General features: G+C 52.0%; 2 protein-coding genes across 6 annotated transcripts in view; one reads left to right on the top strand and one right to left on the bottom strand.

The window, feature by feature from the left end:
- Positions 1-4,840, top strand: part of LOC123242689 (retinol dehydrogenase 8-like) — an 8,427-nt gene extending 3,587 nt beyond the window's left edge. For 4 of the 5 annotated variants that reach the window (XM_044670644.1, XM_044670663.1, XM_044670652.1 and 1 more), the window contains 5 exons: positions 1,189-1,350; positions 2,730-2,909; positions 3,006-3,099; positions 3,758-3,941; positions 4,107-4,840. In XM_044670644.1, coding sequence (XP_044526579.1) covers positions 1,189-1,350; positions 2,730-2,909; positions 3,006-3,099; positions 3,758-3,941; positions 4,107-4,349 — 863 coding nt within the window. In that variant the 3' untranslated portion in view covers positions 4,350-4,840. Of the gene's footprint in view, positions 1-109; positions 201-444; positions 706-1,188; positions 1,351-2,729; positions 2,910-3,005; positions 3,100-3,757; positions 3,942-4,106 lie in introns of those variants that run through there. The other variant, XM_044670627.1, reaches the window with a different exon arrangement.
- Positions 4,841-5,419: 579 nt separating this feature from the next.
- Positions 5,420-10,841, bottom strand: GPR108 (G protein-coupled receptor 108). Its single transcript, XM_044670615.1, has 16 exons — positions 10,757-10,841; positions 10,446-10,496; positions 9,926-10,008; positions 9,633-9,724; positions 9,466-9,521; positions 8,619-8,687; positions 8,276-8,380; positions 8,059-8,192; positions 7,819-7,894; positions 7,486-7,559; positions 7,081-7,198; positions 6,656-6,786; positions 6,115-6,158; positions 5,983-6,032; positions 5,636-5,719; positions 5,420-5,551 (listed from the first exon to the last, which is right to left on the bottom strand). Exons 1-16 carry the CDS (start codon positions 10,757-10,759, stop codon positions 5,420-5,422), a joined length of 1,302 nt encoding a protein of 433 aa, XP_044526550.1. The 5' UTR covers positions 10,760-10,841.
- Positions 10,842-11,806: the final 965 nt, after the last annotated feature.

The following is an 11,806-nucleotide window of genomic DNA, read 5'->3' as shown; positions in this document are numbered from 1 at the left end:
CCCTCCCCTCTCCCCCCCCCCCCCCCCCCCCCGTCCCCCAGCGTTTCGGGGCCTGCCCGGCGAGGGGGCAGAGGGAGAGCCCCTTAAGCAGGGGCGGGGGGTGCGGGTAGGAAGTAAATGCCTGGCTATGTCGGTGGGGCCCTCCGCCAAGGAGCAGAGGCTGTGCGCCGTCTTCGAAGGAAGCAGGGTGGAAGGGGACGGTAAGAATAGACGGAGTTCAGCAAGTGCCTTTCCCTGTTGGGGCCCCTACTGCCTCATTTGTATTGCAAATCTATTAACCTCTTCTGGCCTCTGTTTCCTTAGCTGTAAAAGGAGTGGGTTGGACTAGAGGGTGTGTCCCCAAAGTCTTGTGGCTGGCTTGTACTGTGTATCCATGATCCTGGCTAGGGGTCTGCTTGGTTGTGTGGGGGATACTTTGTCACCTTTAGATCTCCTACTTCCCAGCTCTGACGTTCTGTGCTTTGATGTCCTGCCCATCCGCGCTCCTCCCTCCATGTTCTGAGAACCCTCCAGCTCGGATGTCCAGTGTTCTAAGGATCCCTCCCGCTGGGATGTTCTGAGTTCTAGGATTTAGCTGCTTGGCATTGCCAATCTTACCCAAGACAGCAATGGCCTACAAGAATGTGCTGATCACTGGTTGCTCTTCTGGCATTGGTCTGGCCCTCGCTGTGCGGCTGGCTAAGGATGAGCTGAAGAGGTTCAAGGGTGAATATCCTGGATTCTCTTCTTATGGCCTCCCTCCTCCCTGCCCCACTTTTTCCACTCCTGTATGGGACTACTAGCATCTGCTGTGGGGGCTGGAAAGATTTCTTTTGGGAGGAGGGCTTAGGAATCTTCTCAGATAACCCGACAGCATCTACCACCCCCATCAGAAGCAGAAAGGTACTCGGGACTTTTGGGATGTGCTAGGTCTGAGGGGAGACAAGTATGAGATAGCCTCAGTTTCCCTATCTGTAAAATGGGATTGACTTGCATGACTTCCAAAAAGCTCCCTTTCTATTCTGATATTTTGTGTTATTTGAAGAACTTAGCTGTGGGAGAATTGGTTTGAATATTGGGGAGTCAGGGAGGGTGTGGGGGGAAGCTTTGGGCTTTAACGTAGAATTTTGATGGCTGGTATCATGAGCCTTGGAGGTGGCTGCTGATGTGGGCCTTGGTAGGGAATTTCTGTTCCCCTCCTACCCCTAGTAATTGCCACCATGCGGGACATGGCAAAGAAGGGGCCCCTGGAGGAGAAGGCTGGGGAGACGCTGGAGCAGACGCTTCAAATCCGGCCTTTGGATGTCACCTGTGAAGACTCAGTTCGTCAGTGTGTGGCTGCCATACCGGACCAAAGGGTGGACGTCTTGGGTGAGTTGGGTCTAGTTGTTGCCCCTAGGGCCTCCTAGAATGGGGAATGAGAAGCCAAGGAGGGCCAGCCTTGGCGCCCAAGCTTGTGTGTGTTGAGGGTGAGAATTTGTGGCCTGGGGTGGCAGTTAGCAGGCAAGAACCCTGCCTGCAGCTTTGAATGGGGAACAGGGGGTTCACCAGAAGGGATGCAGTTAATGTGCTGGAGCCCTGCTCCCAGCTTTGGCAGGGAGTCTCCAGCAGGAGAGTTAGCATGCAGGAGTCCTTCCTCCAGTTTGGGGTGGGGGTTGGGTCTCCAGGGGTGGAGTATAGCCGGTAGAGATATGAGACTTGCTTATGAATTCTCAAAGTCAAGAAAGGATTCAGCTACCATCTTCTCTAAGCTGTACCTGACCTAAAACCCCTTCTGCCATGTAGCAAACCAAGTCAATCATCCAGTCTTTTCTTGAAGATTCCTGGGGAGGGCCAACCCTCCTAACTCCCAAGGCAGCCCCTTCCATTTGGGAATGCTGGAATCAATAGGAAATAGTTCCAGAACTGCTTCTAGTTCTGTCTTCTGGAGCCAAGTAGGATAACTCTAGGCCCTCTTTTCCCATTTCCATCCTCCAAATACTTGAAGACAGATGTCAAGTCCCTCCTAAGCCATCTGTTCTCTAGGATCAACATTTCTCACTCCCTCAAGTAATCCTGGAATGACACGAGACAGGAGTTTTTAGCCCAGTCTATGAACTTAAAAAGAAAACACACAAAAAAAACCACCTTCTGTTTCAATAAAATTGATTTCCTTTGTAGTCCTATGTGTTTTATTTTATGCACTTAGAAATGTTATGATTCCAAGAAGGGATCCTTATGCTTCCTAAAACTGACTGCCCAAGGGGTTCATGGCACAAATAAAGTTAAGAACCCTTGCTCTTAGGGCCTCTTTTCTATCTTGACCACCTTCTTCAGGATGTTTCACGGCTTCTTAGTTAAAGGAATCAAACTATAATAACTGTCTTCAAGTATTTAAAGTATTAAAAATAATAAAATATATTAAAACTGTCATGGGACAGAGGGGTCAGACTTATTCTCTCTGGCTCCAGAGGGCTAACTAAGGGCAATGGAGGTGGATTGGGGTAGGGGTGAGGGGGCAATTTGGGGAAGAGCAGATTTCAGCTGGACATAAAGAAAAAGCTTCCTAAAATACAGAGTTGACCAGAAGAAAAATGTGCTCCCTTGGGTAGAAGAGGGCACCCCACTTCACTGGATGACTTCTGGTCTGAGACAGCATCAATGAGGGGGATTCCTGCTTAGGTACAGCTTTGGACAAGACCTCTATGGTCCCTTCCAGCCCTGAGCCCTCTCTTCCCTTCTCTTCTCTTCTCCCCTCTCCACACTGGCAGTAAGCAATGCAGGGGTGGGTCTGATCGGCCCTCTGGAGTGTCACAGCATGGCGGCCATGCAGCGAGTACTAGACACCAACTTTTTGGGGCTGGTGCGGCTGGTCCGGGAAGTGTTCCCCAGCATGAAGCGCCGCCGCCAGGGCCACATTGTGGTCATGAGCAGCATCCTGGGCCAGCAGGGTGAGCCCTGGGCCCTGATAAGTGAGGGTGGGAGGGGCAAAGGCCTCAAGGGGGTCAGGTTGGAACCCCTAGCACTCGTTTCCTTCTGCCCCCCAGGACTCCTTTTCAATGATGTGTACTGTGCTTCTAAGTTTGCTGTGGAAGGGTTCTGTGAAAGCCTTGCCCTGCAGGCCCTCAAGTTTGGGATAAAGTGAGTGATGGGGTCCAGGTTATATATGGGGAAGGTAGGGTACAAAGAGCAATTCAGCAGAGCAGCAAGAAACCTGGGCTTAAAATGCCCCGATTTCACTTTCTCAAGTTTGCCAATGGCTTATTCTCACACCAACCCAATGAGGCATGGAGTGCATGTATTGTCTTTTTTACAAATGAGGAAACTGAGTCTCAAAGTGAAATGATATTCATGGAAAAGTTGCCACCCACCTTTATAGGTCACATTGCCTGGGACCCCTTGGACAAGTCCAGTCTAAATCTGGGGTTAACATTGCCCACTCTGGATTTAAAGTCAGGATCTGGGTTCAATTCTTAGTTTTGCTATAGAGTTGTGATTCCTCCAAGCTTCATCTGAAGAATGAGGGCAGTAATGCATGCCATTTCCCACAGTGGTACAAAGAGGACAAGATCACCTAATGGGTGGGAAAGTGATTTGTAAACGCTGGTCTATACTTGGATGACAAGGACATGGGGTCCAATATGCCTCTTACCCCATCCTAGGGTCACACACAAACATCCCTCCTCCCCTTTCGTGGATCTGTTCCCTAGAGGGGAGGGAATATGGAGTCCCCCCCAGATCCCCTAATTCTCAGCCAAGAGGCAACTGGAGCCTGTGTGGATATTCTCTCAACTCCAAGCATTAGCCTCCTGGAGCCAGGTCCTGTGGTGACAGAGTTTGAGAAGAAGCTGTATGAAGAGGTAGCCTCGATGGACTTCTCCAAGGTGGATGACGAAACTCGGGACATCTTCCAGGGTTTCTACATGACCTACTCAAAAGATGTGTTCTCTGCCTTGGGCCAAACCCCTGAGGAGGTGGCGGAGGTAACCTTTCCCCCTACCCCTGGAGCCTGGCCGGCTCTGGGTAAAAACCCAAACGCCCCCTTCATTTCTCCTCAGATCCTGGAATTTGTTCCTTGGGGCATGGCCTGGGCGTTATCACTCCTCAAGGAGAAGCAGCCCTAAATGATGCTCTGCTCTCTCTCCCAGCATGCAGTGCAGGTGATCGGGGCATCCAGCCCTCCGTTCCGCTGCCAGACCAACAGCGTGTACACCCCGCTGACCACTCTGAAGCACGCAGACCCATCGGGCCAGCTGCCCCTCAGTGCTTTCCATCAGCTGGTCTTCCAGCATGACCGGCTTTTCCGGGCCAGCCTCAGCCTCCTTAAGATGCTGCAGTGGAGGAAGCGCCGCGACCTGGGCCCTCTTCCTCGACCTCCAGCCCCACCCTGACTCCCTGCCCCGAGCTCTGACAGCCCCATCCACCTTCTTCCAACAGCCCCAGTGACCCCAGGCTGGTACTGATTGTGGTGTGTGCGTGTGTGTGCGTGTGTGCACGTGTGTGTGGTCTTGAGGTCCTAAGACCTACCCACCTTTCACCTCTTTTTGGGTCACTGGATGCTGTAGGGCCTCGGGAATTTTGAGTGTGCAGGGCAGGCTGGCTGGTCCTACCCCCAATTCCTACTCCAGATGAGAGCACATTTTCTTAGTCTCCTTGGCTGTCCCTCTCCACCCCCAAGTTCCTCCCAAAGGGCCAGGAGCTTGCCTCGAGGTCTGGCCCAGGTGACCCTAGACACCCTGATGTTATCAGCGTGATGGCAGGGGCCTGCCTAGAGCCAGCACAAGCACAAGCACAAGCCTAGGGGATCCAGGGCTCCTGGAGAGCGGTTGGCCCAGAAGTGAATCCTTCCCCCTTCTAATAAATATAATATGCATGTCTGAAATTCTCGCCTCAATTCTGCTGTGCCTTCTAAAGCTCTGGCCTGAATCCTAGCAGAGGGATGGAGCTGTGCAAAGGAAGGAACACTTAGACAAACCATTTAGCAAAAAAGACTGATTATTATACAGCAGGAGTGTGTGTGTGTGTGTGTGTGTGTGTGTGTGTGTGTGTGGTGTGTGAGAGGGCAGGGGCTCATCCTAGGCTGCCCCCCACTCACCAGGGGCATGATAATGAGGCATTGCCCTTCAAAAAAGGGGAGGTCCCCCCACTCCCCCATTCCCCCCAAATCGAGTCCTCCCTTCTCCTTGCTGGGGGCCTTGTCCTGGGAGAGTCTAGAGGCCAGGGAGTGCGGGCTGCAGAGGCCCCCTAATGCCGGGGAAGGCAGGTCTCAGAGCGCCTCTCTGCTGGTGGCTGTTTTGTTGACCTTGGACAAGCCTTCCCGGAGCCCAGATTCTGTCATCCTGTTAAGGGAAGAAGATGTGGAGATGGCAGTTCAAGGGCTGAGAAACAGGCTGCTGGGCTGCAGCTGGTACCCCCTGGGAGTCTCTGGGCCAGTGCTATTCCCTCCTCCCTCCCAGGCTGCTCACACTTGGTCCATCTGAACATCTTCTTCATCATCCTCCTGGGGCAGCTGCAAGTAGGGATTATTGGATGCTGGGCGGAATTTGTAGCCAGTGAGGATGAAGAACACCAGGGTAGAGACCTCCACCAGCAACTGGGATGGACACAGAGGGAAGTGAGTGACGAGCTGCCCAGACCCAGGGTGACCCAGGCTGCATCCAGCCTCCAGCCCACTCACCTCATTCAGCCACTGCCACTGAAAGGGCACGCTGACGCGGAGCAGGACGGCCACAATGCGGCTGAAGTAGATGTAGCACACCGTCTAGAGGCAGGGACCCAGGGACAAGGACAGATAAGTGGTAGACGGGGTAGTTCCTGGGCATGTACAAATGGGCAGCTCCCAGGGCATGGACAAATGGGCAGTCCCCAGGCATGGATGGCAGTGGAAAGGCAGGACCCATTCCCAAAGGGATGACTGAAGGCGATACTGGGCCGGCTCTAGGGAGGGGAACCTTAGAAAATGGAAGGGCTGCAGGCCAGGAGGCTCAGTCCCATTCCCCTGCCCCAGGCAGGCCTTGCCCATACCATCACGTAGTAATGCCGGAACAACTTGAGCTTTGCCAGATTCACTGCCACTGAGAGAGAGGAGAGAGAAAGCGTGTCGGGGACGGGGAGGGCTGGGGAGAGGGGGGAGTAGAGCACATAGCCAGCACTCACCCTTCCCATCAGTGCCTGATGCCTCTTGGAGATGTCGGATGGACCTGTCGTTTGGGTAGAGGGGGAAGGAAGAAAACCCAGGGTTAGTGCTGACTGTGGGTGGGGATGGGCAGCCACTCTCCTAGAATCCCAGGATCTCAGAGCAGCTAGTCAGACCCTGTTGCGTCACATGAGTGAAAGTGGTGTCTACACTGTCTCCAGATCTGGCCTCTTCCCCGTCTGCCATGCCAGTCATAGCCTCATGCACTCCCCAACCCTCTGTCCAGAGAGTCCTTGATGCCTGACTTATCTAATCATTCTCCCTTCTACCTGGGCTCAGTGACCCAGAGCTGGAAGTGAAATCAGACATAATCCAAGCCAACTCTCTCATTTAACAGGTGAGAAAATTGAATAGATGAGGCCTTAAGAGAGGAAGTGACTTGGCCGAGGCCTCAGGGTCATCCCACTAAGGAAGCTCCATTTCTAGAGGCCTGATATGAGGGAACTGGGCCTAGGAAGCCAGGAGGGTAGAAGAGGGAAGAGCTGAAGGCCAGGTCCTCACCATACAACAGGGAAGAGGATGGCTCCACAGCAGATGAGGTCAACCAGGAACAGAATCTCCTTCCACAGGGCATAATCACTGGTCCCTTCCTCAGTGGATTCAATAATGATGTAGGCTACATTGGCCAGGACCTGGGCAGAGTTGGGCAGTGGTGACCCCCTGACCTCCCCTCAACCTCTGGCATCTCCCGCTACTCCCAGGGTATACCAGTAGAGGATCTGAGAGCAACAGGGAAAGGCACCTGAGAGACCCCTGATTTTACAAACAGGGAAACTTGCTCAAGGAGCTATTAAGTACTAGGGGCAGGGCTTGAACCTTCAATCTCCAAAGCTAAGCCCATGTACTCCTCCTACTGGGGTGGAAGGGGTCTATCCATTTGGGCAAGGCCCTGTCTAAGAAAGCCAGTGTCAGCATAGGACAGGCACCTGCAAGGGGATGACAACCCCAAAAAGCTTCTTCTCCTTGTCGGACAGAACATATTTGACAAAGGCCCAGCCAGAGCCAATGAGGGCAATGGTGATGAAGAGGAGGGCACCCTTCAGCCTGCAACAGAGAGAAAAGAGAGAGGAGAGGGTTGGTAGTTGGAAGAGAGAATAACTAGAATATGAGAGCTCCTATGCTCTGGCCCAGAGAATGGGAAAAAGTTCCCCATCCCTTCCTTCCCTTCCCCTTCCTGTCTCTTCTCCTTCCTTCCCTTCCCTCCTCTCCTCTCTCTTTCCTTTCCTCCCTCCCCTGGATTCTGGGAAAAAACTATCTGGAATAGGGGGGATGGAGTAGAATGCCACCTCCCTCCACCCTGGGACCAGGGAAGGGCTTAGGCCCTCACTCACAGGTGGGTGATGTAGTCGGTGACGGCAAGGCCCTCAATGGGTCGGCCCTGGCTATTGATGAAATAGTAGTTGATCTAGAGAAAGAGGACCAGGCATGGGCAGATTGGGTCAGGAATGGGGAAGAGGCCAGGTGCCTGTGGCTATAGGGTGACATTTCTGTGGAGGGTTTAGGTCTCCTCTCTGAGGCCCCCAGGATGAACAATGCATGCTGTCACCCCAAAAGGGCCATGAACTCAGACTTCCAAGGGTCTCTGGGAAAGCCTGGAGCATCCCCTCCCAAGGCCTACATATCCCCTTTGCCTCTTCCCCACCTCGACCCAGCTGGGAGCTCACACTGTGAAAGAGTAGGGATGCACTCTTGGTGAAGGCCAGAGCCGCCATCAGCCAGTGAATCTTGAAGACGCTGTATCTGGGAGGAGAAGGGCATGCTCAGAAGAAGGGGAGGCTGGAGGAACCCCCTGGGATTTGGGAGGGATAAAAGTCCCTGGGTCTGGGGAAGGGCCAGGGACTAGGGGCTTCCAGATCTGTGGAGGGGACTGAGGGCTCCCAGTCTGGGGTAAACAGGATTGTTACTTGTGCTTGCAGAGAACAGAGACCCATAAGACTCCGGCCCCCAGGAAACAAGCTGACATGATCAGGTAGAGTTTGTAGAGGGGAATCTCAGTAGCAGACAGGAAGCCCTGGGGGTTCTTCTCTTGAATCATTATCTGGATGAAGAAATCAGGGTAAGGGCCAGGCCAGGCTTGAGGCCTATGCTTCTGATCCTGTACCCTACCAGGAGGAGCCTCACCGTGATATCAAAGGGCTTCTCGTGCCCAGGGACAGCATTGTAGCAATTGTGAAAGTTGAGGTTGTAAATTCCTTCCTCTGCTGGGGAGCCAATCACCACGTGGAACTGGGGATGGGAAGAGACAGCCTCTCAGTTCTTCCCCTGAGGGTTCCTGGGAGCCTTTTGGCCTGGGCCTCCCTCCTGCTTCCCCAGAGGCAGAGGGCTGGTTTTCCAGGCAAGCCTCAAGGATGTTGGGGAAATGAAAGATTCAGGTGGATGGGGCTGAGGATTAGATGTTGGTCGTGGCAGGAGAGGACAAGATTTTGGAGAAGGGAAGGGGCCCTAGGACCAGGAGGGGACTTACACTGAAGCTGTAGGAATCGTTGTTGTAACCCAAGCTCAGCACCAGCCCCTTCTCCTTATGGCTGGGTTCCTGTGGAAAAACAAGGACAGCGTCAGGGCCTCCAACCTAATCATCTTTCAGTCAAGGCCCTCCAGCTATAATGCCACTTGAAGCAGCCCTTCTTGCCTTTACCTCCAGGATCCTTATCTCTGCCCTATCCAGTCCAGTCTCTGTATTATCCCTTCTCTCCCAGGATGCCCCCATCCCACCTGTAATAAAAATTCCTTTCTAGTAGGAGTTATATTATTCTTTGCACTTGTTTCTCCTGTGCCTGGTACACAGCTGCCTGGCACACGGTAGAGTTTAATAAATGCTTGTTTTTCCCTGGCTGATCAAGGCCCAGCTCAAATGCTTTTTTCCAGGAAATTTTCCCTGGTCTCTTCCTGCCTCTCAGCATTTTCTACCCTCTCTGAACTCCCATTGCCTGGCTTGTCTTGTGGTAAGAAAGCCCTAGATTTGACTTTAAGAGCTCCCGGCCCAGCTTTGTCTCTTGGGAGCTCTGGGATCCCTTTTCCCTTCTTAGTTTCAGTTTCCCACTCCGTAAAATGGGGGTGATAAACCTTGTGCTATCATGCTCTCATGTGGTTGTGGGGAGGGATGAAGCTTATAAATGATAAACTGTGATAGATGGCATTGTCCTTGTGGTTGAACATTTTCCTACCTGGTGGGATTCTCATCTCCCCCAACCAGCTTGGGAACTGCCTATAGGTAAGGCCCAGATCCACTGCTCCAGCGGCATCCCTGTTGTGTGTGTGGCTCAGGGGGCCAGTGAGTGCTGGCTGCCTGATGCTCCCAGAATCCTCCTTACCTGGCTATCAGAAGACAGTGGTGGAGATGCCCCATCCTGCTTGGCTGCACTAGTCTCTGCAAAGCAAGTACAGGCCTGTCAACCAATGATGCATAAAAGGACAGAAATGGGGGTTGTGATGGGGACAGACACATGGCGACAGATAGACAGGGCTCCCCTGAACTCACCATTGTCTGTACTGGGCAGAGATAAACCTCCTTGGAGAAGCCCTGGAGAAATCTGGAGTTTCTTCTGCTCCCCAAACTGACATACATGGACTCTACAATTAGGAGAGAGGAGGCAAGAAACCTAGTTCTCCCCCTGATGCTACATTATCTGGATCTGGCATCTCCTCCGTTCTGGGCTCCACTTTCCCTATTTGTTAACAAGAGCTGACCTAGATAATTTCCAAAGGGCTGTCTGTGCCTCACACCCCATATCCGGTCTCTGAACTTGTAGTCTCAAATATGATAAAACTCACTGTTTTTCCTTGAAGTCAATGAGGAAGGTGGCCATCAGGTTGCTCCCATTGTGTTTGAGGGCACAAGTGTGGGGTTCTGGGGCCTGGCAGTGGGGGAGAGGGAAGTCGGGATGAGTAGGGAGCCCAGACTTATGCTTGGGCTCAGCCAGGGGTGCCTCCTCCAGCCCTAGTCTCATTCCCCATATAGGAGCGGGCTTTCTCTCTCTCTCTCTCTCTCTCTCTCTCTCTCTCTCTCTCTCTCACACACACACACACACACACACACACACACACACACACACACGCACAGATATACATGCACCCCTTCCCTTCCTGCTTCCCATATCACTAGCAGGAGAGGACTCTAAGAAGGCAGAAGACATGACAGAGACAGCAGAAGGAAAAACAAGCCACTGGAAGAGAGAAACACTGGCAAAGGGTCCTTTCCCCCCATGATAATAATCAGCTCATTTAGATGGCAGGCTCTATGTGAAATGTAAGGAAAACAGGCGAAAGTGGGATCCCCTGTCCTGGAACTCACCGAGTAGGATCGGATGCTGCCAGTGCGAGCTCGGGATAGGCTAAAGCCCACCTGAGGTAAAAAGAAAAGAAAGTCATCTGGGGACCCTAGAGGGGGTCTTCCCCTCTTCCTTCATCTCAGATTTGGTTCTTTCCTTCAAACCCAGCCTCTTATAACGGCCTTTCATTCTAATGGTTCCACCTCCGGGACCATTTCTTCAACCTCTCTGGGGTCCAGATGAGAAAACTAGATTAGATGACTTCTACACAGTTCTTTCAACCTCAGGCTGCCTCTTTCTCACCTCCCTCCTTCCCAAATGTCTCTGTCCTCACCATTTGCTGCTGTCCTTTCTGGTTTTTTTTCTGGCTCTCCAGATTGAGACGAAGGAGGCTGAGTTCCACTTCCAAGGAGCCATTGGTAAAGAAGCCGAAGCTGTTCAGCTGGATGTCAGCCCGTTTTTCTCCCTAAGAAGACCAACCATCCGTCAAGCCACTAGAGGGAGGGTGAACGGAGCCAAGAGCACCCCAAAGACTCAAAATCTCCCTCTAATACAAACCTTCCTCTCATCTGATGGACCCAATCCCACCTCCATTCCTTAGCCCAATACCTAGACCCAGAATCCAATGGGTCATCTTCTCAGGGGCAAAGAGAAAAGCAGGAAGAGCAGCCTAGGCAAGACCACTAGATGTCTGGGTCTCATCCATAGACCAAAGAACTCAATGCAATCAACTCAACAGGAATAGTGTATTGCTCTCAGTCTAGCCTTCCTGGGTCCAAAGGAGAGGTCATCCTGGGGTGAGGATGACCAGAGCAGAAGCTAGATTCCCTTTCTTTTCCCCACCCTTCCATCCCTGGGTTCTCTCTTCCCTCAACTCAGAACCAACACAAATAACATAAATGCCTTAAGCTTCCCCATCAAGATAGGAGGCAAAGATATCCATCCAAGACTTCCAAGCATAAGGTAGAAGGTTGGACTAGATCAGGGGTTCTTAAACTTTATTGGAGTCACAGACCCCTTTGGCCTCTGGATTCCTACATAAGATCATGATTTAAAATGCATAAAATAAAATATACAGGATTACAAAGGAAACCAATTTACTGAAATACAGTTATCAAAATATTTAGGAAAACAAATTCACAAACTTAAAAACCCAGGTGGATCAACCCAGAGTCTCACATCTCTTTCCCAGCCCCTCCCAGCCCAACTCAATGCTTTGAGATAACCACAGCAGGATAATATATCTCCATGGATTTAGTGCAGTGGATTTTCTGCAGAGGCCTGGGTTCCAGTCTTGCCTCTTACAGGCACTAGCCGGGAGACACGTGGATAGGATAAAGCCTTTTGGTTTACCCTAGGCAATTCTCTAAAATAAGTTTAGGAG

The sequence above is a fragment of the Gracilinanus agilis genome, chromosome 1 (genome assembly GCF_016433145.1).
Source record: "Gracilinanus agilis isolate LMUSP501 chromosome 1, AgileGrace, whole genome shotgun sequence".
NCBI lineage: Eukaryota > Metazoa > Chordata > Mammalia > Didelphimorphia > Didelphidae > Gracilinanus > Gracilinanus agilis.
This window is presented reverse-complemented; position numbering and strand designations above follow the sequence as displayed.